This window comes from Scedosporium apiospermum (genome assembly GCF_000732125.1).
Source record: "Scedosporium apiospermum strain IHEM 14462 chromosome Unknown SEQ_SAPIO_0098, whole genome shotgun sequence".
Classification (NCBI taxonomy): domain Eukaryota; kingdom Fungi; phylum Ascomycota; class Sordariomycetes; order Microascales; family Microascaceae; genus Scedosporium; species Scedosporium apiospermum.
Window position 1 is genome coordinate 1,138,306 of NW_015971799.1, and position 27,584 is coordinate 1,165,889.

The following is a 27,584-nucleotide window of genomic DNA, read 5'->3' on the forward strand; positions in this document are numbered from 1 at the left end:
CATGCGAAGCAATACAGGACATTGTACACACCGTTGTACCTCGGTTCTCGAGGCATTGTTGAAGTTACATCACCCTTCGTTATAAACTAGCCGTGTATTGGCGATTAAGTAAGCATTATTTCATTTTGATTACAACAATACTTGTAGAGCCAAGACAGGGGGAACATCATCACAATTGTCGCTTCGGGTTAATATTGTCCTCCATTGAAGTCTTAGAAGGCCGAGTGCTCGGGAACTCTTCCTCTCATCCACTACCTGCCGCTGATTATCGATGGTTTTGTGAGCACAACACACAAGCATGCTCGGAATATTGGTTGGTGCCCTGCATCGCACTTTTCCCAGAGACCAGCGACTGTGCTAAGGAGAAGTGAGATGGTACCTACCACCTCCCTCTCGAATCATGGGCTTCACACAAAAAAATCTAAGTCTTGCCGTTATAGGAGCGTTTATCGCCTGGGGATATGCCATTCATTGGATCCCGGCATTACGTTGGGTGGGATACTCGTTCGTATTTGGTGCCTCTATCACTCTTCTCCTCCTTACGACTCCTCTGCTCAAAGCCAGGAAACCAAGTCGTGCAGGGCGCATGCGCTCACCACGACCTTGTGGACCGAAGTTCCTTGGTCCGAAAACATGGACAGCCGAGTTAGACGACTTTCGATCCAGCCGGGATTACGACCCATCCCCTATATCGACGGATTCTTTGCAGATATCCAACTCCTTTGACGAACTGATCCACCTCATTCTTCGTGATTTCGTGGCCTCCTGGTATTCGCAGATCAGTAGGGATCCATCGTTCCTAAATGAGGTGGATAAGGCTATTCGGCTAGTCGTCTTAAATATTAGAGATCGGCTTCTCGACGTCGATTTAGCTGATGTGATAACGGCGCGTCTCGTGCCTATCTTTACCACGCACTTCAAAGACTTCTACACCGCCGAGACTGCTGTTCGAGGCCGTAAGCTGAACCGGTCAGTTACAGAATCGGAAGAGCTTGATCTTGCTATCGCATCAAAGTACCGCGATGGCAGGCTCCATGTCGCCGCGTCTCTTTCATTCTCCGATACAAAGCTTATCCAGCAGGACTATCTTAGAACGCTTGTGGAGGGTATTCTTCCGAGATTGCTACCGGCTCATCTTCTCTCGAGCAGAGCCGTGTCTACCCTAGTTAAAGAAATCGTGGCGTGTGCGGTACTGTCACCGATTGCCCAGGGCTTGTCGGAACCCGATACTTGGAACCAAGTGATGGAAAATTATGGGCGTACCATGCTCCAAGATAGGTCGACAGTGCGCAAATTGAGGGCGGCCCTTGATCAACATGCCTCTCCTGTTCCGAATCCAGAAAGAGTGGTTAACTTTCCCAGACTGTCACCTGGTGATAGCGAAAGGAAATTCGAGAAGTTCATTCGCGCCATTCGGAAGACGAGCAATCTCTCCGATGCACGGCGGTTCCGCAGCGAAGTATCAAGTCAGTTTAAGAAGGATTCACTCGAAGATAACCAAGATCAGGTCTACCTCCGGCGCTTGGAGATGGGAAAGAGAATGCTTGACCAGCGAGTGTATCACTTAGCAGCTGGAGGCGACCGCATGGCACCGACGCCCTCTTTGCCACACTCGAAGTCCTCTCCGAGCGTCTTCAAGCTCGAAGGCGCCAACCTAATCGAGCTCCTCAGGGATTCTTCCGGCCTATCATATTTCATGGAATATATGGATAGGCAGGGCTTGATGTCGCTCGTGCAATTCTGGCTTGTTGTCGATGGGTTTCGAAATCCTCTGGAAGATGATGGCCAAGATGATGAACAAATTCCAGCCTCCCTCCCAAAATGGTCCAATTCAGACAGAATTGACCTACAGCAGATAGATGAGGCATATTTATCAAGGCCCGAGCTCAAGATTCCATCATCAGCCAAGTTCGAGGTAACCCAATTTCTACGAGCTGGGAAATCCGCGACACCTTTACAGTACTACAAAGCGCGAAAAGCTATCCTTACAGCCCAAACAACAGTATTAGAGGAAATGAAATCGAAATATTTCAAGCCCTTTCAAAGATCAGACTTGTTCTACAAATGCCTAGCGTCCCAAGAGGCTTCAACGAGCCACCCATTATCGGCTTCGGGTGTGCCAATCATGATAGATGCCGCATCCCGCTCAGGATCACTCACAGCATCACCCGGTTTGGGCCCTAAGCCTCGCCCTGCTGCTAAGGCAGCCCCAAGATTGGTGGGCGTGGATGGGATACGATCGAGTTCAATTTCAGATCTTCGAGCGGTGTCTACGGACGATATCGCGATTGGTGGGAGGCTAAACTCGTATAAGATCTTGGATGGTGATGTCAGCAATCCACTTTTCGATGAAGAATGCGAGAATGACGACATGATTGATTCCGTGCAGAGCCTCGACCAAAGCCACATCCAAGCAGCGCCCGACAATCAAGTCGTTCGGGCGGTTGAAGAGGCACTAAATACGATCCTAGAAGACGACAGGCCACAGACGGCCGAGGATCTTCGTGCTTCTCTTTTTGGAAACGATGACGGGGGGGGTCCTTTTGCCGTTCCAACTGATAGTGGCTCGCCCAAGCCTGCCGCCAGTGCGGGGAGGTCGTCACAAGCATCCAAGGAGCCGGAAAAACCAAGTCTCGAGTCCTTAGGTCTGGTTACTTCCAATTCTCGTATTGGAGTTTTCGTGGACGATGACCTCTTCACGGACGAGGGTACATACCTCCCGGACAATATTGAGGATCTCGATGATGCGGAGAATAATGACAACGGGGATGAGGTGCATGAAGCTGCTCCGGGAGACCTAGGTCTGGCAGAAGCAATCACTAAGCTCACGAATGACATCGACCGGCTCAACACCCAGGAAGCCGTCATCGACTCCCTCACGAAGAAGGCCGAGCTAACGAACAATATGGCGGAGCTGAGAATATTGCGCAAATCCAAGGCGAGTCTTCAGCGGGAGCTCAGACGCAAGCGGTTACAGAGGCAACAGTACGTGATCCAGGAGAGCGATAACAGCCTCTACGGACGGTCCACTGTCAAGATAAAGTCCATCCGAGTAGGGAAAGAAGACGATGGGCGGGAGTATGCTTTGTACGTCGTTGAGGTCCAGCGCAACGCTGGAGAACAGGTGCCGGCCGCAACTTGGAGTGTGGCACGAAGATACAGTGAGTTTCATGAACTTCACCAGAAACTGAGATCGATGTATCCTTCCGTCCGTAGCCTGGACTTCCCCCGCCGGCGTATGGTGATGAATTTCCAAAGCGAATTTCTCCGCAAACGGCGTCTTGCACTAGAGCAATATCTTCAAGGCTTGCTTCTGCTTCCAGAGGTTTGTAGGAGCCGCGAGCTTCGTGCGTTCCTATCCCAGAGTGCTGTCGCTCATGGCCCAGAGCTGGTAGACAGGGAGGGAAAAAGGGACATGATTACGCGCTTTTATGACTCCGTTGCCGATGGGGTCGAGGATATTCTTGGGAATATACCCGTATTGGACCAGTTATCGCTGGCGGGACAGAACCTCATTGCAGCGGCGACCAACCAGCTCAACACTGCGGCGAATGAACCCGGCGGCGAAGGCAATATCCCAACAGAGGCGGAGGCAGAACTAAACGCCTTCGAGGATAAAGAGCTCGAACCATTCATCAAACCTATATGTGATATATTCCTAGAGGTATTCGAACTCAACAGGGGGAATAATTGGCTTAGGGGGCGCGCCGTTGTGGTCGTTCTTCAGCAACTCCTTGGTGGGACCATTGAACGAAAGGTGCGCGAGAATATCAAGGCTTTGGTGCAGGAGGACGCCATTTTACGATACATAAACCTCCTGAAAGACCACCTATGGTCTCGCGGACAGCTGATTCGGAACAAGCCTACGCGGACATCTACCGAAAAGAAGAGGTCCCGCAAAGAAGCCAGTCTCATGCTAGCGACTCTGGTGCCAGATCTTGCGGGTGGCGTGGTAGGGAGGCTCAATGCCCAGGCGGCGAGCCGACGCATATTTGCCACATTGAATAACCCCCGATTAAAGTAAGCACGTGGTCTATTGTCTGTAGTGCGGGACTCGTTTGCTAACATTGATCTACAGCTCACATCTTGTATTCACCCTATTAGACGAGGTGGTCGAGGTTGTGTTTGGAAGGCGACCGAATACAATGGAGCCATGATTTCTACTCATACGGAGTACTGAACGACTGCTACCCCTTTCTTCCCCTCTTCCTTCGGGGCCCGAAAACGGTTTTGGGGGGGGGGGGAGAGAGAGTGTGTGTGTGTGTGCGCGCGCGCGGAGCAGGAGGACACTTGTGAGGAATCGATTTCTCTTCTCTGTTTCTCCTCTAGATGTTTCTTATTAGGGGAAGGAGTGAGTTGCAGTGTAGAGTTTGCAATACGTATTCAATGGGTGGATAGAGGTTAGCTAGGGAAATTATATTATAATATTGTAATATCTAATGAAGTCAAGCAATCGACGCGTTCATGTTCGAAACACTTCGTCCTCCAATTGTCCAGACTAGGGCAGAGCAGAGAAAGCAAAGACCTGGACAATTGGAGTTTATGAGGTACCTTTGGACATCAACGTACTAAGCAGCTATTATTATGGCCTCAGGCAGGAACAGAGATAAATGTGTTTGGGCCTTAATCAGTGTCCAGTATGTAAGATTATGTACGAAGTACCAAGTGTGCAAATAAACTACAACCGCGCTTGCATAATTCAACCAAGTCCCCACTTCCCAGACCAACGCACTTGACCCAAACAATAATCTCCTCTCCAATATCGAACTCTCTTTCTTCTCAGCAAGTATCATCCTGTATCCTTCAACCACAACCTACCTATTCTCTCAAGCTCGCGCACAGCCGGTCCTCGCATTTGGCCGGTAAGATTATTAGGCTCCACCCCGGCGACCGGATCTGGAAATACCTCTCGCAGTTAACTGGCCGCCGTCTCATTCGTAGACATGACGGAGGTTTCTGCAACGCGGCTCTACCTAGGAAATCTTCCCCGCAATGGTTAGTCGCAGAATATGATGCCCTCTTCAGACCTGCACCGGCGGGCCGACGGTGGACTGGCCATAAACTCCGCCGGAATCCCTCTCAATCTAAAGATCCGACCACTTCGTTCTCATGGATGCGACTGGATGCACCTCAATATCTGGCCGGCTGCCTGCACCCCTACCGTCAACCGCTAACTAAAAGCCCACTCGAGCAGTGTCCAAGGCCGACATCGAAGCCCACTTTTCCAAGTATGGCAATGGGAAGATCACTGAGGTCAAGCTCATGAATGGCTTCGGCTTCATTGAGTATGAAGACCCGTTGGATGCTCGTGATGTTGTACCTGGTAAGGAGATACCAAAATGGACTTTCATACACCACGCATCCGACCAAGGATCCTCGTTGCTAACATGGCTGTCGTCTAGCTTTCCGTGAGTTTATCCGCCACGGCTGCCCACGAACGCCCTGCCAACACCCTGCATGCTCCTCCCGCTCCAAGCTTGTATCAAGGAAGAATCCCTATGCTGACCAGTGTAGACGGGACCGATTTCATGGGAGAGCGCCTCACTGTTCAATTTGCTCGTGGAAATCGTCATCGCGAAGGGTTTAGCGGGCACGAACGCGCCCCTCCCCGACCGCGTCGCACCCCCCATCGGATGCAAATTACCGGGCTACCCAACGACACTAGCTGGCAGGTCTGTTAATATCGATTCGCCCCTTCTCTTTGGACTCCAGGAGTGTCTTTTCCTCCGTTTGATTGGCCGGCTTCTTGCGTTCCACTGCTCCTGGCACTCTTGTTGAGGCTGCTCTGGCCACTCTTCTTCCATCAGTCCGATATGCCTCTCCCCCCGTTTCCGTTCCTTGTTCCACTTCGCGCATGGATGGATTATACTCTACCCCCCCCGGCATACACGTCGACTTTGCATTTGGTACCGGGATCCGCATCTTCCTCCCGGTGTTGTCCTTTCCGTTCATAATTCCGCGTCCAGCCTTTCGGATGCCTCCATTCATTGGTTCTGCTTTGGTACCCTGCGCAGCCACTTACATGGAACTGGAAATAGGACCTAAAAGACTTCGCACGACAATCCAATCTTGACGTGGTCTATTCCGAGACTGGCCGCGATGGAACTGGACGAGGGTGCGTCTGCGCAGCTATTTCACCCAACCTTAGAGAGATGCGCCTGCTAACTCACCATGGGAAGCTTCGTGGAATTCGAGACCGCAGCAGACTTAAAGACGGCAGTGGACAAGCTTGATGGCAGGGAGTTCAAGGGCAACGCCGTTTCTTGCATTTCAGATGTACGCCAACGTAATCCCCCACCCCCCCGAAGGTCGCAACCGGACATTCATTAACATCGCCATGAGTAGACACAACCAGATCCACCTCCCCGAGAACGTGCTCGGTCCCGGTCCCCTGGGAGACGTCCCTATATGCACCCGCAGGACGATTATGATCGTCGGGGCCCTCCTCGAGGATACAGTCCTCGCCGTGAGGGCTATCGAGATGGCTATCGGGAGAGAAGCCCCGGTCGACGACCACCCCCACCTGACTACTACGATGATCGTAGCAGAGGCTATAGGTCTCCACCACGCCGCCCTCTTGACGATTACCCGCCGCGCCGCGGCTACGACGATCCTTATCGTCGTGACTATCCCCTACCTGCAGACCCCTACGCAAACGGTAGGCCGTACGATCGACCTCCTAGGGACTTCCCCCCTCGTGACGGGGGCTATCCTAGGGATGGTTATGGACCAAGAGACTACGACCGGGGCCGATACTGGTAAATCTAATCCTTTACCCTTGTCCGAATTGAGCCTTGACGAGAATATTAGATCCACTTTATGCGAGTTCACGAGGCCGAGATAACAATGGCGGTAACGCAGAGGCGTGGGCTGGTGTAACTTTTGTAAAATGAGTGGTGTGTCTTTGGTTGTAAGCGAGAATGCATGATTCCGTGTGTGGGAGGCTGCGACAGGCGTCGACAGCTCCGTATATGTAAGGAACGAGGTTAAGGCTATGATGGCGTGGGCTTTTCGTCTGATTATTAGGGTAGAATGAACAATCGTCCAATGTCATTGGGAGTTCTTAATGCCGCTCATCGAACGGTCCTGGCGGTTTGCCGTAATGTGATGGTATACACGTATTTTCACCCCCCTTCTCTCCCTCTCTCTGTGAAGACTTGATTTGGTGTCCCAGGGTAGCGTTCTCTACGCAACGAACAGACCCACTACTGGCTTCATGACATATACGTAAACGCCGACCGGGACTCGTCGTAATTTGTTGCCGAGTGACCCTTGGTAACTGCGCAGTCATAGGATTTTGCTTTTGTTCCTTTTGTTCACCCTACATGATAATATATATACAACATTGTAACAACTGCCCACATTTCACTTGTTGCTCGCGAATGACGTGGCGGTCCGACGAAAGGGGGGTTTTGGCGCCCGAGATCAAGGGTCACACGACGCATGGGTCTGGCGAATGCTTCGGACATCAGGCAGTTTTCCTCCATTGCGAATGGAGGCCAATTAGACTGCTAATAGTACCCGCCATGCCGACAAGACCATCATCGAAGCCAACCCAACCAAGAGCCGAAGTGGGAATTGTCAGATCGCACAAGTCGGAGAAGAGCTGGAGGCGGCTGGCCGATCTTTCGCTAGTCCCGCGCGTTAGATACCAAGGCAAGACGTGGGTAGGAGCTTGAGCACAAAGTGCTCTGTGGTCTAGGCGACATAGAACTTACATGGCAATCTTCTTGCTTTCCACGACGCCTTCACCCTCCTTCTTATCTACGCGGGCCTCCCGCCTGCGTAGGATGTGCAAAGTGTAAAGTTGAGCCACTATGCTACAGAGGATACCGACGGCCCAGAAGCGGTATGCTTCGCGCTGGAGGGTCTTGGCCCTTTCCGACTTGCGCACACCTAGCGCATCCAGAAGTGTGGCCAAGTCGCAGGACAAATAGCCCGCATAGCCAAGCTGGCGGCCAACGGTTGCATAGCGCAGCACGGGGTCCATGGTTTTGTTGTCGGCGGCAACTGCAGCGGCTTTGAGGTGTTCGATATTCTTCCCAGCACGGAATACCTTACGGGCGAGCCCAAACTGTCGCTTGAGAGCGTCCCAAGGAGCTATCTCGGTCTTAGAGCCATTGGTACGAAACAGGTACCAGGAATAAAACCTGGCGAAGTACTGGATTGTACGGAGTAGTTTATCACGGCCCACCGTAGTTGCGACAAATTTGAGATAGTGGGAGACCGTGGGATGATAGACAACTGCGTCGGCGACCATGATGAAGTTTTGCGCAGCCAGCGGGACACCCGGGGGTATAAGGGGCAACAGCAAGGAGGAGGGAAACGGTCGGTAATTGCGCAGTGATTTTAAGGTGGGCGTAAGAGGCAAGCCGATTCGGGTTAAGAACGGCGCGATGGTGATAGCGATAATGATGGCGATGGTGATGGCGACGGGGGAGGGATGGAATAGGAAGGGGGAATTAAGGAAGCGAATTTGAGAATCTCGGAGGGGCAACTTGAGCACATGTCGTGCCGAGGTCTACTTGAGCCTAGGAGCATTTAATCATTTAACATTGAGGTTGCAAAGTCCGACATTGTGAGGGAGCCATGGCACCGGTTCCATTGTCTGCCATGATCCTAAGCCGTTGGTCGATCTACCCTCGACCAGCCCTCGTATGAAATAGAGGAGATTGGAAATGTTGACCTTCATCGATGGTCAACCCAACAACACACAGCACACGCGACATGCCTCAATGTACGAAGTGTGTGGAGCTTTTTGGTCCTGGGTGCGCAAAATCCTGCGTTCTGCTCTGATTGGCAACCGACCGACGCACTTGCCGGGCTGGTTATTTGTACTTCGTGGCACCTTGCTTGTTATATCTATACTCATGCCTCCCGCACCTCAGTGGTGTCGCATTGAATGAGAGACAAGCACGAGTACTTCGGACAAGGGCGGAGGGTGGGACAACCATGAAGCATCGGCTCGTTCCTCAGCTCTGCAGCTTGATGCCGAGAGAGACTTGGTGTCGCCGACAAGCCTTGGCAATCTGTCAATTCATGAAGATTTGGATCAAACAGAACAGAGTTCATTGCTTTTAAGAAGCTTTTTTTTTTTTTCTATTCTATTCTATTTTATTTTGTTTTGTTTTGTTTTACAAAGGTATTGAACATTTTTATCCGTCCTCTGCTGGGGCGGCGTACCTCGGTATTTTCACCCCTCATCCATGTACGCAGTACAAAGTATCATTTGTATAATATGTACGAAGTATCATACTTGTATACGTATGATGGATCATGTGTCCGGTCGGGGACAGTGTCAAATGCAAAGGGGCACTGAGCACTGAGCACTGAAGGGAGTCCAGTCGTCTCCGAAGCCTCGGGTGCTGCCGGCTTATCAATTTTGGAGGTTCCGGGAAATCCTCTTTTCATGACGTTTGGATTTTATGAGCCCTCCTTGCCGGCTTGTAACCGTTCTCTGACTGTCTGAGTGGCGGAGTGCCGTGCTCGGTCCATCCAATCCGACCATTGCATCATCAATTGATGGCTTCTTTGTGCCGGCTACTGCTTTACTAGCCTCCGATAGCCGCTCCATGGCCCGAGACGAACTCCTCTATTTCCGGGGTAAAGGGAGGGGAGGAAGCCTCCCGCTAACTGGCACGATGATAACCTTGATGCCTTGGAGACTTCGCTTCCGCCGTCTTTCATTGAGTCTGGACAGACGCAGAATCACCTTTCCCTGGCCTTGGATTCTATCGCCAGCCCTTTCGTCACAACACGTTCTTCTCAGGTCGTCGCACTTACGATCAACGTCCTGCGCCTGTCTCTTAGTGATATCATCTTGAAATCACACCAAAAGTTTTTCACACACCCTTCACTCTGGTTCCACTCCCCCTCACTTCCCTGTTCCCTCAAAGTCCCCCCTCACACCGTCGTCAAACATGGCTGGGCAGAACGGCAATTCATCCGGCTCGGAGATGACTGAGAAGGTCAACACGAACATCATCACGCTGACGCGCTTCCTCACCGAGGAGCAGGCGAAACATAAGGAAGCTACGGGAGATTTCACGTATGTCCTTGCTTCATTCACTCTTTCCCCGCTTCCTTGGTTCCGCTCCTTGGAGCATCGGGGACTACCCAGCTTGGGATCTCGACGATCTGACCGATAGTTCATACACCTAGCCTGTTGTGCCACGCATTGCAGTTTTCCTTCAAGTCAATTGCCTACTACATCCGCCGTGCTACTCTGATCAACCTGACTGGCCTTGCTGGCTCCGCGAACGTTACCGGCGACGATCAAAAGAAGCTTGATGTCATTTCCAATGAGCTCTTTATCGAAGCCATGCGATCTTCGGGGAAATGCGCCGTCCTAGTATCCGAGGAGGAAGAGAATGTAATCTTTTTCAAGAACAACGCCGGCGCTCGGTATGCCGTTGCATGTGATCCCATTGACGGAAGCTCGAATTTGGATGCCGGCGTCTCGGTTGGTACGATTTTCGGTATCCATAAACTCTCCGATGACTCCACAGGCACCAAGGAAGATATCCTAAAGCCAGGCTCCGAGCTGCTCGCAGCAGGGTTCACCATGTACGGCGCGTCAGCCCAGCTTGTGATCACAATGAAAGGGGGCACTGTCAATGGCTTTACCCTCGACAACGGACTCGGCGAGTTCATTCTCTCACATCCAAACATGCGATTGCCACGGTCGAGGGCAATCTACTCGGTGAATGAAGGAAACTCACTTTACTGGGCAGATAATGTCAAGTCATACTTCAACTCGCTGAAAGAACTCCAGGAAAACGGCAAGCCGTACAGTGCCAGGTATATTGGCAGCATGGTTGCAGACGCCTACCGTACACTTCTGTACGGTGGCATTTTTGCCTATCCCGCGGACAAGAAAAGCCCCAAGGGCAAGTTGAGGATTCTCTACGAGTGCGCCCCAATGGCAATGGTCTTCGAGAATGGTAGGTGGTGCCTCTTCCACCCCCGCCTTTGGTTACATACTAACGCCCATCGCAGCTGGCGGCCAGGCCGTTGATAGCAACATGAAACGAATGCTAGACGTCGTCCCCGTAGACATCCACGACCGGTCGGGTATCTTCATGGGCAGCTACGATGAGATCGAAAAAGTTAAGGCATTCCATAAGTCTTAGCCTTTGATACGACACCGGCTTCCGTTCCTTGAAAGACCCCGTCACCTGAGTTGTAGATCTCTTAATAGAATGATTTCGTGAAAACAGAAGAAGTATCCACATGCCCAACAGCTCCGAGGAGATTATACCATATTTGGGATAAGTCGAGGAGTTGTTGACTTCCATATTTTGTAGTCCTCGCGGTGACCGTACCCTCGGTCGTATTTACCTTCGCTCAGAGGAATCCCCAGTACCCTCGTCAAGATTATATAGGCAAACAAAGGGCTAATATATGGCAAGGCAAAAACCACGAGGCGTCCTTTACTGCTGCCAGGAAGGCCAATGGCAACCGGGACTGGTTCTGACCAGAGAGTGCTGAAAGCCGCAGTGGCAACACCAAACCAGAACGTGCTGTCCCCAGAGTAGTGAGGGTACTGCCTAATTCGAGAGTGAGCGATATGTTCCTATCCTCGTCAGGCGAGCTGGGCAGTCTACCTCCGAGAGAAGAGACCCCGTCTTATAAAGACTTCGTCGTGCTTCATCTCCCGCTTTTCCCTCCGCCATTTAGCCCTCTGGTGGTCCGTCGCCGCCTCGGTCACAAAACCAGCCAGTGCCACGGTCAGACCGAGCAGTTCGAGGCTTGAAAGGCCTTGGAAAGGAGCCAAGACTGATGGGGGAACTGCGTTGACGCATATCACCGGCATTGCACAACACGCGACCCAGCAAACTCGGCCGATCCAAACCATGCTAAAGTGTAGAGGGGAGCCTCGGATTGTGTCGAATCGTGCATCTTTTCCATCGCGGAGTATCCGCGCGAAGAGGAAAGATCCCACTTCCATGCCCAGTTAGTAAGTAGGTTAGCTCCCCAGCAATCTTCGCCATTCCTTGGCAGCCACACACGGAAACTCACACCTGAACGCCCGTAAGGCTACAAAGCCAGTGAGGATAAGCTGCCTCCGGTCACAGACGGCTCGAGATGAGTTGATCCCGGAAAGGTTATTGAGACCCTCCCTGGCCAAGCGGGTGGGCAGGGTGTCATAGTCCTGCCTATTGGAAAGCGTGACATCAACGTTTTCCCCGCCAGACGAGCGCAAGAGACTAAAGATACAAGCGGCAAGAAAAGCGAGAGCTCCGCTCACATCGTATCAACGCTCGGTGCCGACGACGATAGATGGCAGGCCGACTACTCCTTGAATGAAACAAACAATGGTGAGAGTGTCCCGTATTAACACCAGAACATTGTCCTGAGTCGCCTTGGGAGTGTCGTCGGCCATCCTGATCAGATCTTGGCCGAATCACGATGGTTGAATCCGATTTTCGGGTTTACCAACAATCCTACTGCGGGCTCCTGCTGAATTCCAGAGACGTTACCGAGACAGTGACAGAAATGCTGGCTGTGGACTGGGCATATGCTAGTTGCTGCCCGTGAAAGGGGGATGAGAACTTTATGGGACGGAAGAACGTAGTTCCAGGACCTCGAGTTCAACACGCCATCACGGTTAAATTAGTTCAGCCCATTATCAGAGTGTCTGGCCTCTAATTTTCACTCGTCTTCCAGTTGGTTCAGTTGTCATAATAACAGCTCTTTCATCATCGGTTCTCAACCCAAGAAATTGGGTTTCGACTCATCCATCGATTAATAACGGAAGCGACAACAATCAGTTCTTGCATTGGGAAGTTTTACAGTGGCTTCCAGCGGGAACGGTCCAAAGAGCCATTGGCCACTAAGAATACATCTGCTCTTTTGATTTTGATGTGCGATGTTGCCGTCAGGGCTACACCGATTTGGCTCAGTATGGTTATTTTTATATCCCCCATGTTAATAGTAATTTTCTTCTTTCTCTCCTTTTTTTCAAAATTTTATTTTTATTTTTATTTTTATTTTTTTTTCCCAGAATAAATAAATAAATATTCCAGTGAGAAATGCAGATGATTAGATGTGAATTGTAATATAGCTTAATCTCCATTTCACTAATGTCCGCATATCCGAACGCCAAACGCTGAACCAGAGCCATCTCCAAAAAGCAAGCCTAACTTCGTTCCAGGCGTCAAGCACTGTAGTACACTCTCAACTGAACGTTCCGCCACGTAGTGTGCCTCCTAAACATTGATAAACAATGAATATTAAACAATGGCGGCGAGACAGGAGAGAGGAGCGCGGCAGAAGGGGAAGGAAAAAAGATGGAACAGAAAAAGCAGATTCTAATATCATCAAGATTCATAATAAAAAGCCGTAATGAGTTACTGTTCCCTCGTTGGTTTGTGAGCAGTAGAAAGACATAAATGCGATGCGGTAGTTCTCTCACTTCCGTGTTAGTGGAGATCTACCTGGGCGGGTCAGAGCGGAAACAAAAACGTCGGTCGTCAACCTGCATGATGATGGACCATACCCGGAGATCCGGGCATCGAGAGAGGTGTCGTGGGATATTCGTAACCAGCATCTGAACAATTCGCTGAGTGGTCAAACGAATGGGTCAGTGGTGGGGTCTGAGTACGTTGTTAGCAAATTGTAGAGAGATGTCGACATGGGTGTAAGTAGCGAATCCAAACATACGTGGGCACCTGGGCTGTCGTAATGAAGTGTAGTGTTGATGTCTATGGCTGGGATGAAGCCATAACTGCTGTAGGCAGAAAACGAATCATCCGGGGTATAAAAGTCACGTTTTGCGTCATCGCCAACGTGTGGCATGGATGGGAGAGTGGTTGATGGGGTCCCGGAAAGATAGTCTGGATAGGCGTCTACGGTGTTGGCCGTGTAGGATTGAATTGGCACAAAAGCAGTCATAACTGGCTCATTGCAAGGCGTGTAGGGCGAGCTGGGGTAAAGGGGTGGTGTATTAGACCTGGCGCGCCCGTCCCATACAGGCAGGACACGATAATCGTCATGCCGACTGGTGGGCTTTTGTTGGCTTTGTTGAGAGGCTCTTGACGATCTTTGGTTCTTTGCAGGAGCAGGCTGCTGGCGTTTCTGAGGTTTCCCCACACTCGTCGTCGAGCCGTGCTTTCCCGCACCAGGGCTCTCGTCACTGGCCCGTCTTTCAAGGTCCTCCAGTCGTTGCTTTAGCTTTTTTCCTTGACACAAGACAGATGTGTTAGTATGAGCGGAAACTTAGTAGCGCCGATGCAACTTTCTTCGAGGTGCCAATCGAGGGCCTCGAGGGGTCTGTGTGTGCACGGTAGTCAACGGGGGTTAGTGGAAGACATACGGTAATTGCGCTGGGCAATTCGATTTTGAATTCTTCTCCTTTCAGCAAGATCGGATATTTTTGTCCAGTCCTCATCTGGGTTTGCCGAACTGCTAAAGGCACTACTCATGCCATGCTGGCTAGCCGGGAAGTGCCTCTGACCTGGCAAAGGCGGAGGATATGAGTATTGGTGTTGGGGCATCGCGACGGACATTGGTAGGAATTAGGAACGGTAATGCTAGTTAGGGAAGGCAGGAAGACGTGTCTTCAACACGGCAAACAGGATGAGATGGTGCCCAGGAGAAATATGCCACGGAGCGAGAGAAGAGAGAAATAGCCTGGAGCTGGGACCTTTAAATAACACATCTCGGCAAGGTTCGCCGAGGGGAGAGCCGCCCGCATCTTTATGTCCTGCGACCTCATTCTATCCCCACCTCCCTGGCCCTATAGCGCTCGCTCTCCCATGCAACACTGGCATGTGTGGCTATAATTGGGTGGTGGGAAGGTCATCCTGCATTCGAGGAAACCGCTCCAAGGAAGCCAATCCTTCACGTAGGGCTTTCCGTATGTACACTCCTGTCGGCAAACATGGGAGGAATGAAATCCGAACGTGCCGTGGCGGCCGAAAGATGCTATTTGCGGAAGTGTTACGAAGTACGAAGTCGAGGGGAGTGAGGGGGAATGGAGGGGAGGGAGTGGGCTCCTGCTGCGGTGGTAGGTCAGTACGAAGTACTTCATAGGGCAGACGACAGGGTGCAACATGGGGAATGGTTTCGGTTGGTCTGGATCGGCAAAGTCCCCGGTGCTACATTAAGGTTGGAGAACGAGGAGACACACATCACCATGCGGATAGCTATCATTTGACGGTTTAAGAGACGTGGGAAAAAAAGGGCGTGGTCGTCGGACGGATGACCGCTTCGCCCGGAATCAATGGATCAGGATGCCACGCAAATGTAAATTGATGGGCGATCTTCGTTCCTCCGCGGCTGGATGCCGCCCGAGTGCAAGGTAGGGCCAACCAGAACAAGTGCAGTACCAAGTACTACTTTGCACGTAAAGTGCCATTGCCTGGGTGCGGGGCAGGGGTCTCTGCCTCTCCAATACTCCGTGCTTCGCAGCACGCACAAGCCAGCCGCGCCGGGGGGAATGAAGGATGACAAAAGCAAATGGGTCGAAGTCACTGAGTCAAAGCTCCGAGAAGATCCTGTAGAGCCGGAGGTCGCGAAGCTGGTGGGAAGCTCAGCGAATGCAAATCGTCCGTCCTTGTGCTTGACGAGGAGGCTTGTGCCTCGTAGGGCTGTGGAGGTGTGTCATAAAGAAATGACCGAATGAGGAGGTGGTGGCGGCCGACCCCTGGAAGTGGTAGATAAGCCAGTGGGCGACGTGATTGGCCGACGAATTTCAGAAGCGAGCAGTGCAAGGGTATAATTATCAAGCCAGGTAAAAAGTACCCCATTGATGTGAACGAAGTACTTTCCTTCACGTGGTCGTGACATCCAAAGTGCAGCGTCAACTCCACAGGTGCTTCGCACTCAGTACTACTGCGTAGTTTACTTGGGAAGCCTTCAGTCTTGTTTTCTTGCCCTTTCTCTTTGTGCTTCGAGTCTCCTCCTCCTTTTCCCTTTTCCTTTGGGCGACGTTTGACTGACGGGGGTTGCGGCTCCTGGTTAATAATTCCCGTCTTCGTCGTCCGTGCTCCTCAGATGAACTTAGTTTACTTGTCGGTGGCAGTGCTAGCCACGACCTCCCTGGCTGGGCCAACCCATGCACACGCTCTCGGACTCCTGACCAATGGGATGGAGGCACTATTGCGGTTCGCGAATTGAGACGGAGTGGGCTGGGAGGACAGTACGAAGTACTAATAGCAAAACCAACCTACGTGGCATTTGTGTGGGAGTATATGGACGAATACGACAATGCGTGCACACAACGCTCGTGGAAAAGGAAAGGAGGCGGTACTCCGTAGTACTTCTTCCACATGTGTGACGGAGTAGTACACCGAGAGTACTTTCGAAGGACCCCACACCGTTGATCCCCTCGTAAGTGCTCCTATCAAGGGGCTCGCCCAGCCACAATGGGATCGGACAAAATTACGAATCAGGAAGTAGTCGAAGAATAGGACCGAGTACTGGGGACTCGAAAGTCCCTCTCACAAATATCAATAATGGTGCCCAGCACTTCGAAGGAAGCGGGGTTATTACACATACACCAGCGTGGCTATTCAGCCCTGCCATTCTCCTTCGACTGGCCTCGAGGAGAGGAACCATTGCGGAGTACAAAGTACTCTACATCGGTACTCCACAGTTAATTGATTGCTAAATTTGTTTCGGGGCTATGCTAATCTCGCAAGGAAGCATCCTTTCTCTTGGAGAGAAGTTTCCAGGTCCATGGATGCTATCGGCATTGACCTTGGCCTCGTGGTGCACAGTCCAGCCAGGCGTGTTAAGGTGCTGACAGGAAGAACCAGTTGACGTTCTCATCTGCCTTGGCCTGAAGGAAAACGGCAAGGTGTACCACCCTGCAGCGTACATGAAGCCACCCGAACCTGCGTCCTGATTTCTTCAGTTGCGCCGACGTGAAAACAGGCAAGCAGTCGAGGATCGTTTCCTCAGAGCCTGGACCTCGCCCACACCCACGGTGCTGGATGTGAAGGGAACGCTGTTATGGGCTTGTGGATTGGGAAGCGGTGCTAACTGTTCGTAACCACCTTCAACTAGCCCAGCTGGACTTGCCCTCTAAGCAGCGGGCGAGACAGGAAGGGTATTTCGAGAAACTACTTCGTAGATGGTTCTGGACTAAATGAACAGGATGCGAAGGCAGTTTGCAAGGCTCGGCCTGTAATTTACTGATGAACGAGGATGTGTCGAATTCCGTCGTTGATAATACGCCAAGGCATAGGAACGAGCAAGCCGATTGTCGTACAAGTACGAAGCACATACGAGTGGAGAGTACTTCGTAGAGGCGGAACTTTTGAAGCTTTTACTCATTATCGAGGAAAGGTCCAACAAAAACGTACTGAGGTACCCTGGAGATTGGTGATACAAAGGTACTTCAATGACTCTCTTGGGACTTTGCAGTGCGACAACCCAATTGTCATTATGAAGTACGGCCGTAATTGTACACAGGTGTAATTAAAATCTTGCTCGTATAGGGCTGACCTATCAAGGCCTTGCATCAAAGGATGACGATGCACGGTGCTGCTCATGTACTTCGTACTTCGTACACAACCTTGGTCCTGTATGTTTTTGAGTTCCATAACTCGTGGTGCATGAGCGTACTAATACTAGTACTACACAGCATTTATGGTACCTATGTATCACCTGCAGGCCTGCCACCGCCGTTTTTGGCTGGAGAAAGTCACTATTGTTTGGCAAAACGGCGGATTTGTCTTTTCCCGGTAGGGCTGATGTCGACGATGGCACCGAGGTCTTCGCCTCCCTCTCCTCCATCTTCATTGGAGCACGCGAAATACATCCAATTACCAATCCTCCGCTATTTCCCCAATTGCCTTGCAGACTTGCATCATATCATGTATGCAACATTCGACAAGCACTCCCGTAGCCCTATGAGATGCAAACAAATCAGTATCCTTTGCTGCGTCGAGGTCGGTGGCGACCTGGAACATTCACTGCCACAATAGTAACCTTAAAGTCGCCAACTCACCATGATTTACCTTGTGTATGATGGGACAAGATCGTGAAGACAGCCCCTCAGTTCCACTGGACGACAAGGCCACTTACTAATGACATGCCATGCTGATTCAAAGTAACACAGGGAGCATATGAGCAAGCCCACAAGTAGCTTGCCGTGAAACCTGTGATTTAGAGCGAGGAAAGAAGATGTATCATTATTTTATTCTTTTTTGTTTCTCTTTTAATCTAGAGTACAGGGGGGTATAATGTATTCGTTATGACCAAGGCGACGTGCAACTAGAGGAATGAAGACAAATTGCCGAGGGCCAAGGAGGGCAGTGCTCTCCAGATGGATATGATATTGACGAGGTACTTCTCATCAACCCCTCCTATCTAACATGCTCAGATATTAGTCATTATTGAGATTTTCACTTATCTCAACCTTCACATCTGTTGCATGTGAGATATAGCTAGGACTGACCTGCGCAAAGCACAGAAGCATAAGAGGGGGGAGGGGGCATAGTGTAGTGCAAGGTGCGAGAATGTTGCTTGTTTTTGTTGAAGTAGGGACGCCCTGAAGCCTGAGATATTTGACTGTTTATGCAAAATTCCCTAAGTGAGATAATGGGAATGCTGCACTGAGGACGTACAGCTAGAGGCCCGGGTGATTCCCACTACCATGATCAACGACATTGTCCGAAAGGTTGATAAGAAGCTGCGCAAGGCACCTTTTCGTCGCGGCGTCATCTCGGAGAACCGACGAGAATGTCGCATCCCGAAGGGGTTCTGGGAGACATTGTCTGAGAGCCTCTCGTGCTCGAGCATTATCACTCAGTCTAGAACACGAATAGATGTCAGCGAACTGAAGCATTGGTATCGAGGGAGGCCAAGATTGGAATACACCATACCGAAGAAAACAGCGGACGACATGCTTCAGAAGTCGCGCGGTTTGCTGCTCAACAAGTTGGTTGACCATGTTGCTCAAGACGGTGCCAACGGCGTAAAAACGTTCGTATGTTGCGCATATGTAGTTGAGGCCATTGTCGTCGAGTAGAATCTTCTGGACAATGAAAATAGCCACAGTCTTGCTGAGTTCCGAACCCGTCTCCATGATACGGAGACAAAGGGGGATTATTTCCGTCGTGAGAAGGAAATTAATGACTTCTGTGGAGTCATTTTTGACGAGGGCCCCAATGACACCCAGAGAGGTTAATCGAAGGTATTCGAAGGGCCTTGATTTTGATGTCGTGTTCAAGAAAGGATACAGAAAGAGGGGGATATGAGCTATGGCCGTTAGAACGCGAGAAAAACACAAGCAAGTTACCAGATTGGAATTCGGGGCAAGACGCTTACCGTTGAGGAAAAGGGTGCGGGTCTCGTTGTGTGAGGCAACACATTGAAGAAGAGCCAAGGCGTTACAAACACGGTTTGAAGCAGCGGCGGTGAGCTGAGACGGGTTGAGAAGCGTGTAGACAGAAATAATTTCCTGTAGCAAAGATGTCATCACTCCTGAGAAAAGGCATTAGCAAGAATAAAATAAACGCTACATTCCTAGATGACTACTAACCGAAGGAATGCCATAGAATAAGCGCAAGTTCGGGCACCTGTTCCCGCTTCTTGCTTAGCTCAAGGAGGGCGGCCTCCCTTGTATTCTCATTGAGCAGATCCGCGATATAAGCCATTGTCCTTCGATTATCTTCCGAGATCAACGGCTCATGACCGGTATCGTGACCATGGGATGCAGATAGCCCGCCCAATGAGTTGTGCATAGTGGGAATCCGACTGTAGTGCTGTTGCTGGGCTGCAGAAACAGCCGCAGCCTGATGTTGCTGCGTGGTTTGCAACCAGGGGGCATCCCCATGGGGGTACAGCTGGTGGTGCCCGTAGACGTGTGTTGGCATCATTTTCAATGTTGGCGAGGCTGCTGTTTTCTCCAAACCATTCCTCGGAGCCTACATCCGTGCGAGCTTCTCGCTTGTCGTGTGGAGGATGTGACCTTTCTGCGACGCCGAGATTATGAGAGGGCTGGATATCGTAACTTGGCGTTTATGGCGGGGCCTTCGCTTAAAGGTTATGGTGATTCGATTCGTGGAAGAGAGAGGAAGGAAATTTTCATTGAGAGTTTGGCGTCGCTTAGGTGTCAGGAAAGCGAACGGGTTGATGAGGATGAATAGTGCTTTCGATGGGACCCAAACCTGGGGTTTCAGGAATATATGGTTAATTATCGGCTAAATACGATCACGCTGGCTCAACAGAACACACTAAAATTACACGTATGGTTGGAGTGTGTTTCGAGGAGACGCATGTCTCAAGGTACAGAATTATTACAATAATAAATGAAGCATGCCTTCCCTTGGCTTCAAAGCCCCGACGACCTATATAATAAGTAAACATGTGCCCTAGTAGGATAAGCCCCATGGCTTTCGTCGAACAAGTAATGCCCCTCCCGTCATGTCATTCAAGACCCCCCTGATTACACGTCGGTTTCACCCCAGTGGCTGCGAAAAGTTAGGCTTGCGGGACTGCCAAGATGAGGAGAAGACAGGAATTCAAAGTCTGATCTCCCTGAGTATTTGGTCTGCCATACTCTTGTACTGCCAGGTATTTCCGGCTATGCGCTTAAATTGGATACCGTGAAGGGATAGCAGCGGCACCTTGACAATAAAAATTTCGAATTCCAGGATCATGCTGCCGCCAAGGTCACTTTGAACCTGGGTTGTTGTTTCGCCAGCTGCGCGCCGTGTCCCAAAACCATGGTCCGGCGGGCCACTCCCCTCGGAAATATCAGAATTGGAGGACACGGCGTCGGTTACGCCTTTATTTGGTGTTCTTGGCGTCATTGGGGGACGGTCGAATTCACGCATCTCCTCTCGCTCCTTGTCGACGCCTCCTATCAAACCTCCAAAACTAAACCGTCTCTTATGTCCGGGAGTGTGAATGGGTGGGCTTGCTGGTTGGTCAACGACCTTTCTCAGGTCAATGCTCGGAGTATGGCGACAGCTGAACCCGCCCCTGATCTCCGCATAATCAACGCCCAACTGACTAAGGACTCTCTTGAGTTCGGCGCGTATTTCTGGCACGGATTTCGGAGATGTCGTTGACACACTGAACAACCCCTTCAAGAAGACTGGCTTAGCGAGGTCTGAACTATCAAGCCTATCGGTTGAAAGACCACTTTGCTCGCCGTGATCTTGGTCTGTTTCCTCCGGAACGTTGGCCTCCCTAGCCTCTTCTCGAAGGAGTCTTCTCCGTTGGATACTTTCACGTCTGGCATGGCCAAGGGATTTCGCGCGTACGGAAGAGGACCTTGGTTTAAGGTCTGGACCGCGCTCCGATGGACCGCGCTCATATATAGCAGATTGGTCGGACCCACTTGTTGGTGGCGGATCCTTTGAAATTCGGGCTGATCCCCTCCGTCTTAGGTCTGCAGAGTTGACGCTGGTGGATCGACCCAGGCCCAACCTTGTATGACGACTTCCGCCGCCGGAGGAGGCCGGGGGACTTAATAGATCGCTATGATGTGGCTGGCTCCCACCTGTGCGAAGACTGGCATAATCTTCACGATCCCTCCTGCTTCTGCGAATACTAAAGCTCTTGCGAGGCGTCGGGGGAGATTCCACATCGATTGGAGAGTGTACCTGTACGACTGGTGGGTGAGAGCGATCTTTCTCTAGTCGCTCGGGCTCTCTCTTCTTTCTGGTACTAAACCGCCGCAATAGACCGGCAGCAGTTCCTTCCTTCCGCTGAGGCACATCAAGACGAGAATCAGGTGGCTGGGCATTTGTTGGGGATAGAGCAATCTTGCGCATTGCCTCAGGTATTTCATCCTCACCATGTGTGCGGGCCCGTGGTCGTGAGCGACCGCCGGTCGATTTCTCGCCGGGCATTTCGTAAGCTGCCGTATTTGTGTGTGCTTCCTGGGGGGGTGCGATTTCCGGTACTGCGTTGGTCTCTTTATGGTTTGTGGGTGATGCCGGGTGTGATGTTGTGACAATACGCTCTCGTTCTTTTCGCTCGCGGACAAGGTAATAGATCGAGATCAGGGGGCTGAAAGCATTAAGTGGATCGTTGCCGAGCTGTAAAACCTCCGAACTCGGCGTGGATAGGGTATCTCGACTATTACCAGAATTCCTACGTCGGTAGAAGTCGAATCCGAACCCACGTTTCTTTTCGATGTCTTTGGAGGGTTGGGGCAGCTCTTTATCACGCTGGTATAGACGAATGGCGCGTTGGTATTCTTCGGACTCTATCGTCCTGGTCAACTGGCTTCTGATCGATTCTGGGGAACCGAAATTGAATCCTGTCATGGCGTTTATAATGTCTTGGTCGAGGGGTAAACTCAAGGGCTCCCGAGGCGGCAAATAATTGTCTGGGGGCCCAGGATATCCTTTCGTCATCCAAGCATGGTTCAGCACCTCGTGCATGGTCGCTCTCTGCCGAGGGTCTGTGACCAGCATTCGCGACATCAAGTGCTTGCAGTCTGTTGACAGTCAGCTAACAAAACGGGATGAGGGATGTCTTAAAACTAGGGAGTAATACCGGAGGAAAGCCAGGAAGGATAATCAACAGCACCCTTCTTGATCTTTGCATGTAAAGCCGGCATGCTTTGGTCATCAAATGGGACCTTGCCACAGACAAGGACATAGAGCACTATGCCAAAGCTCCAAACATCGACTTCAGGGCCTGTGTAGGCACGCGCCTGGAGCAACTCGGGGGCAGCAAAATAAAGGCTTCCACAGAACGTCTTGAGGTGAGATCTAGGAGAGAAGAGGTTGCTAAGGCCGAAGTCGATGATTTTAATATCGCCAGTCTTGCTGATCAGAATGTTTTCAATCTTCAAATCTCGGTGCACAATACTATTGCGATGGCAGTAATCAAGTGCGCTAGCAATCTGTCGGCTGAACTTCCGGGCTTGCTTTTCCTTCAGCTTTCCATGAGATATTATGTAGTCCAGCATCTGCCCACCGTTGACGAATTCGAAGAGCATATACCAGTGGTAATTCGTCCGAACAACGTCCCGTAAGCCACAGATGTGGGGGTGATTAAGCAGCGTTCCGATTGCAGCCTCTCGGGCAGTTCTAATTTCTTTCGAGTGATCGGCTCGTTCCTTGTCTGCTCGGCTCTGGTGGCCTTCATCAGTTGAGCCTCTCGGAATGATTTTGCAGGCCGCCTGGTAGGGAAACGGTTATCGCATGTTCGCACGAATGTGTTAGAGCAACGACGTCCTAGAAGGGACACAAACCTGTTCCGTCCCGTCTTCTTTTCGGGCCAACTTGACTTTTCCCATGCTACCAGCCCCGATGGTTTTGCCTAGAATCCACTTCCCCGACTGGGTAGGGATCGTGGTCCTAGATCGGCTGTGTTTCGCAGATGATGCAGGATGTCGGGTGTCCGATGCATGAGCGTTAGGACCAGATCCTGCATCATTGGGTAGCCCTGCACTCGCAACCATGTCGGCTGGCGGACGTAGATGGTGTTGATGGGGTGCGTGAGTTGATCGGGTACTACTTCGTCGATTAGGCTGTGATGTCTCAGGGCGAAGTGATGGTGGGCTCTGTGGGCTTTGGCGATTGCCAACGTCCGAACGCCTGTGATGATGCAGCCGCGGCTCAAAATTGGTCTCTAAGTCATTACTCTCCTGGAAAGGACGCTGTGCTGGCTTCTGTCGCGTATGATGGACGGGCGTTGAGGATGGGAGGGCATTCACGTTGGAGGGTGGCGGATGAGTCCGTAAGGAACTTGTCCGTGCGAGGTCAATTCTCTGAGGCCCCGAACTGTTCATTGTAGCCTGTAGGTGCGCAGTAAAGGAGGCAACTGAGAGATCTGGTAGCCTATCCTTGGTAACTGATGGATACCACCAGCTGGGCTGGCGTTGAAACTCAAAATAGAATTAGACGAATCGAATGGTGAATGTGCTCTTGACAACTCCTGGATTCAGTGTAATAATAGAGTCTTGCCGTTTGGGCCAATTTCAAGCCACACTGGCTCCTGACAATGAAGCATTATTGCCCTTGGGTAGGCTGTTGGGGGAGCCAACCAATACGAGAGGGCACCTTCGCAGAGTGGCGTTCGTCAAACATTGCATAATTGCACAATGAAGCTAGTGATTATTATTCATTAATACATTATTACACTATATCGAAGGTGACAAGCGGGTATTATTACCATTTCTCTCACCTGAGATCCCATCTGCTTCTTGCCATGATATAATCACACCTACAAATTATCCCGTTTCTATGTCTCTGAAACGTCCTCGCACAGTATTCGAATCGAATGGGAAAGATGACAGAGCCCCGTTCGTCTGGTATGGAACGCCAACTCGCGACACGATCAGTGACCACGGGAAGTACATTCCCTTGTACAAGCAGGAAGTGAGAGACGACCGCGGTAGGAAGCGCCTTCACGGTGCCTTCCGGGGCGGGTGGAGTGCAGGGTGAGTGTTTTTCCTGTTGACAAGATGTATTAAACAGTTCTAATCATATTCTGACTCAACCCATGCAGATTCTATAACACTGTCGGTTCAAGAGAAGGATGGGCTCCTTCTCAGTTCATTTCGAGCCGCGCCAACCGTCATAGTGATTCTTCGAAGCCGCACCCGAAAGCTCCCGAGGATTTTATGGACGAGGAGGATCTTGCCGAAGCCGCAGAGGCCCAACAGCTTCGTACAGCTGAAGCATTTACCGGAGTTGGACAAGAGAGCCATTCCAGAACATCAAGGCGTGGTCTTGTGGGTCTTCTCAGAGGAAAGAATGATACGATGGGCGCCGTTCTCTTAGGGAAAATGGGATGGAAGGAAGGCCAAGGCGTTGGACCGAAGGTTCGTAGGAAAGTTTGTCTTGGTCTAGACGGATCTAGCAACGATATTCTCCCTCGGGGAGTCTCCGATACCTACCTTTTCTCGCCCAAGGATATTTCCCCCGTCTCATCATACAGAAAGCCTGACCGCAGCGGTGTCGGCCATGGAATTCATATACTATCACCAAGCTCGCACCCACCTCTCCGTCGCGGCCACAATGTAAACCGGATTGAGGACGAAAATTTATTTAGTCCTACTGCCTTCGTGCAAAAGGCGCAGGGTGACGCGCCCTTCGCCCGGGGTGGCATTGGGACAGGTATCTCAGACGATAGTGATTCCGAACACGAGGACATTGGCCCCAGGTTAGTGTTTTCTGGCAGAAACCGGGGGAAGCGAGTTCCAAAGAAATACCCATTGAAAGGACAGGCGTTACACCATGCCCATATAAACACGACCAGCAAGTCTATCAAAGTGGCAGGTCATGATAGGCTGTCGCCGTTGACAGGTTTCATCTTCCGACCATCGAAGTACTCGGACACGAATTATCCCTACGCCCCATTCCACTACCCACAACCCCTAATTATTCCAAAGTCATGGGACGCCACCCGGTGGGCGGTGGCGCAACCGTGCTCTGCTCGGTCACGTCCTTCTGCCGATGCCCCATTTTCGACGCCTCGCGATTCCAACGCCAGAGCACAGATGCTGGGAGAGTCGCGGCTTCCTGGCAGATCCGTCTTCGACTACATGACCGCTACTACCAGAGACAGACTCGTCGCCATAACGAAGAATAGAGACCTACCAGCAGCAGGCGAGGTGCTCCCTAGGACCCAAGCGAATCACGTCCTGCGGGAGAGGTCACCACCTGCGAAAAGGTGGGCACCTCATCTTAGCCAGGAGGTAGCTAGGGCTGCTCTCGCCAGGGATCGGGTGGGGAGTGGCCCGTATATGGCTAACCCTGGGAAGCGGGCAAGGTATCATCAATTCCTTTCCTACAGTTGCGGGCTTCTCGCGGAAATGCCCTCCAGACCAGAGGACATGAGTCAGGTAGACTTCGCACAAGAACTGGAAGAGTTCGCGAAGTGTGCGGAAATATTCAAGCCCATGGTTGGCCCCATAGCCTCGCGCTTCACGACCTCATCAGTATCCGCCCCAATGCCGGCAAGTCAGTCAACGAACCCATCACAAGGGACTGAAGTTGATTTACAGGATACTGCCTTTGACGCAGCTAAGCTAGGTATGTTTGGTATCGCAACTCGGTCTCGAGCTTTATTCACCCCTCAGCAATTACTGTGTAAACGTTTCAATGTGAAACCACCAACCCAAGCCAAGGGCAATACCCAGGAATCTCGAGCCCAAGAGCCGAGGCCGGATGCCATGATAGCCGTTAAGCCATCCTCGGCACCAAGTGCCAGTCAGTCTATGGCCGACGCGCCCGGCAGTACGAAAGATTCAATCGTGTTCCGCCCTCCCACGCAAGTTTTCACCGCAATATTCGGCGATACAAGCGACGAAGATGCCGCTATTGTTTAGCAGTCACAGTATTATTACAGATCAGTATTAGAGTTGTGAATAAGTTTGAGCGATCATTATGCAGTCGATTCAACAATGAAATGGTGTCTTTGCAGGTATTTCTTCGTTGCGGAAACAAAGGAGAGTCAAAACACAAGGCTACTTTTCTCAATTTCATATTCAGAATTGAATTCGATTTAAGGTTTGATGATCGAGGCGGGGCGGTTCCACCCAATCAAAATTAACAGCTAATTACGACTAAGCGCCGTATTTTCCCGATAATTGTCCGTGACCAATGGTGATAAATGCCCCAACCTTCTTCTTAGGAAACTCCACTGCGTCCCACTCACCCTGTGTCTCCTTGATCCTTGAACATGCGAGAGTGCAGTGCTTTGGCATTGCTGTCTTGAAGGTCCCGCCCACCTCCTAATAGCGCTCTGTTGCTTATAATCGACGGTCATCATATTCACGATCCACTTTTACGAGACACAATACTTTGAACCGCAACCACGTTGTTCCCTAAACAGCCACCCCGGAACGGGCAACCCGTGTCCTTCTCATCGCCGCCAACCTCCGCCGACGACGGCGACGTGAAGGTTACTGAGGACGACCTCAGATCTCCTAGTGGGGCCCAGTTACAGCCCCCAATCTATCCAGTTTCAGAAGCTTCATCTTCTCGGCCCCCTCCATTCTCTTCGCTCTACGACGACCACATTTGTGAGGATAATAGACTTGACGAACACGAGCGCCACTCGCAATATACCGACGAGCCATTGCATACAAACGAAATCCCCCAGCTTTCTTCCGTTCCTGCCTACGACCCCGGAAGTCTCTCGATCTCTAGCGACTCGCCCATCTCGCACCAGTGTATTCAATCCAAATCGAAGCAAGACGCCAGTCGGGATACCAAGGCAGTTTCTTCGAAGGAAGACGAAGTTGAACCACCCCCCGCATATTCAGAAGGACCCAGTCCCCTTCAGTCATTTACATATCTAATGGCTACCGCCGGTGGAGCTTCAAGCATAATTACTCAGGTGCAGCAAGGTGGCCCGCCTACAAATGCTATAGGAGGTATCATACCTTCCAACCATTCATCATTTTATTGTCCTTGTCATGATTACTAACGTCCCTGGTTGAGATGTCGGCGCTGATGAGACCATTACCATGGACCTAAGGTAAATATAATGATTTAAACGTTGCGGAACTCTCATCGCCAACATCATTTAGGGGTACCCGATTTGTATTGTCAAGAGACGAGCTCCTAACGCTCCCTGAATTCGTTCTTCTTTCCCTTTTCCCAAATGGCCTTTTCCCAGAAGGTCATATGGGCGGATTCTCTGACGGGGATGCT

General features: G+C 51.1%; 7 protein-coding genes and 2 pseudogenes across 7 annotated transcripts; 4 read left to right on the forward strand and 5 right to left on the reverse strand.

The window, feature by feature from the left end:
- Positions 1-400: 400 nt before the first annotated feature.
- Positions 401-4,024, forward strand: SAPIO_CDS5457 (annotated as a pseudogene; the record flags this gene model as incomplete).
- A 988-nt stretch (positions 4,025-5,012) lies between these two features.
- Positions 5,013-6,844, forward strand: SAPIO_CDS5458 (uncharacterized protein; the record flags this gene model as incomplete). Its single annotated transcript, XM_016787784.1, has 7 exons — positions 5,013-5,103; positions 5,195-5,323; positions 5,403-5,408; positions 5,515-5,672; positions 6,039-6,115; positions 6,180-6,276; positions 6,356-6,844. The coding sequence occupies 7 exons, from the start codon at positions 5,013-5,015 to the stop codon at positions 6,842-6,844; spliced, it is 1,047 nt and encodes a 348-aa protein (XP_016642799.1).
- Positions 6,845-7,468: 624 nt separating this feature from the next.
- SAPIO_CDS5459 (Peroxisomal biogenesis factor 11) lies at positions 7,469-8,260 on the reverse strand (the record flags this gene model as incomplete). Its single annotated transcript, XM_016787785.1, has 2 exons — positions 7,469-7,631; positions 7,719-8,260. The coding sequence occupies 2 exons, from the start codon at positions 8,258-8,260 to the stop codon at positions 7,469-7,471; spliced, it is 705 nt and encodes a 234-aa protein (XP_016642800.1).
- Positions 8,261-9,920: 1,660 nt separating this feature from the next.
- Positions 9,921-11,132, forward strand: SAPIO_CDS5460 (Fructose-1,6-bisphosphatase; the record flags this gene model as incomplete). The annotated part of the gene is made up of 3 exons (XM_016787786.1): positions 9,921-10,048; positions 10,162-10,943; positions 10,999-11,132. 3 exons carry the CDS (start codon positions 9,921-9,923, stop codon positions 11,130-11,132), a joined length of 1,044 nt encoding a protein of 347 aa, XP_016642801.1.
- Positions 11,133-13,572: 2,440 nt separating this feature from the next.
- SAPIO_CDS5461 (uncharacterized protein) lies at positions 13,573-14,510 on the reverse strand (the record flags this gene model as incomplete). Its single annotated transcript, XM_016787787.1, has 3 exons — positions 13,573-13,598; positions 13,674-14,183; positions 14,318-14,510. The coding sequence occupies 3 exons, from the start codon at positions 14,508-14,510 to the stop codon at positions 13,573-13,575; spliced, it is 729 nt and encodes a 242-aa protein (XP_016642802.1).
- A 4,070-nt stretch (positions 14,511-18,580) lies between these two features.
- On the reverse strand, positions 18,581-19,832 carry SAPIO_CDS5462 (putative cell differentiation protein rcd1 protein; the record flags this gene model as incomplete). The annotated part of the gene is made up of 4 exons (XM_016787788.1): positions 18,581-18,764; positions 18,837-19,212; positions 19,282-19,437; positions 19,496-19,832. The coding sequence occupies 4 exons, from the start codon at positions 19,830-19,832 to the stop codon at positions 18,581-18,583; spliced, it is 1,053 nt and encodes a 350-aa protein (XP_016642803.1).
- Positions 19,833-20,477: 645 nt separating this feature from the next.
- SAPIO_CDS5463 lies at positions 20,478-22,352 on the reverse strand (annotated as a pseudogene; the record flags this gene model as incomplete).
- A 101-nt stretch (positions 22,353-22,453) lies between these two features.
- On the reverse strand, positions 22,454-23,380 carry SAPIO_CDS5464 (uncharacterized protein; the record flags this gene model as incomplete). The annotated part of the gene is made up of 2 exons (XM_016787789.1): positions 22,454-23,098; positions 23,171-23,380. The coding sequence occupies 2 exons, from the start codon at positions 23,378-23,380 to the stop codon at positions 22,454-22,456; spliced, it is 855 nt and encodes a 284-aa protein (XP_016642804.1).
- A 784-nt stretch (positions 23,381-24,164) lies between these two features.
- Positions 24,165-26,254, forward strand: SAPIO_CDS5465 (uncharacterized protein; the record flags this gene model as incomplete). The annotated part of the gene is made up of 3 exons (XM_016787790.1): positions 24,165-24,361; positions 24,430-25,086; positions 25,183-26,254. The coding sequence occupies 3 exons, from the start codon at positions 24,165-24,167 to the stop codon at positions 26,252-26,254; spliced, it is 1,926 nt and encodes a 641-aa protein (XP_016642805.1).
- Positions 26,255-27,584: the final 1,330 nt, after the last annotated feature.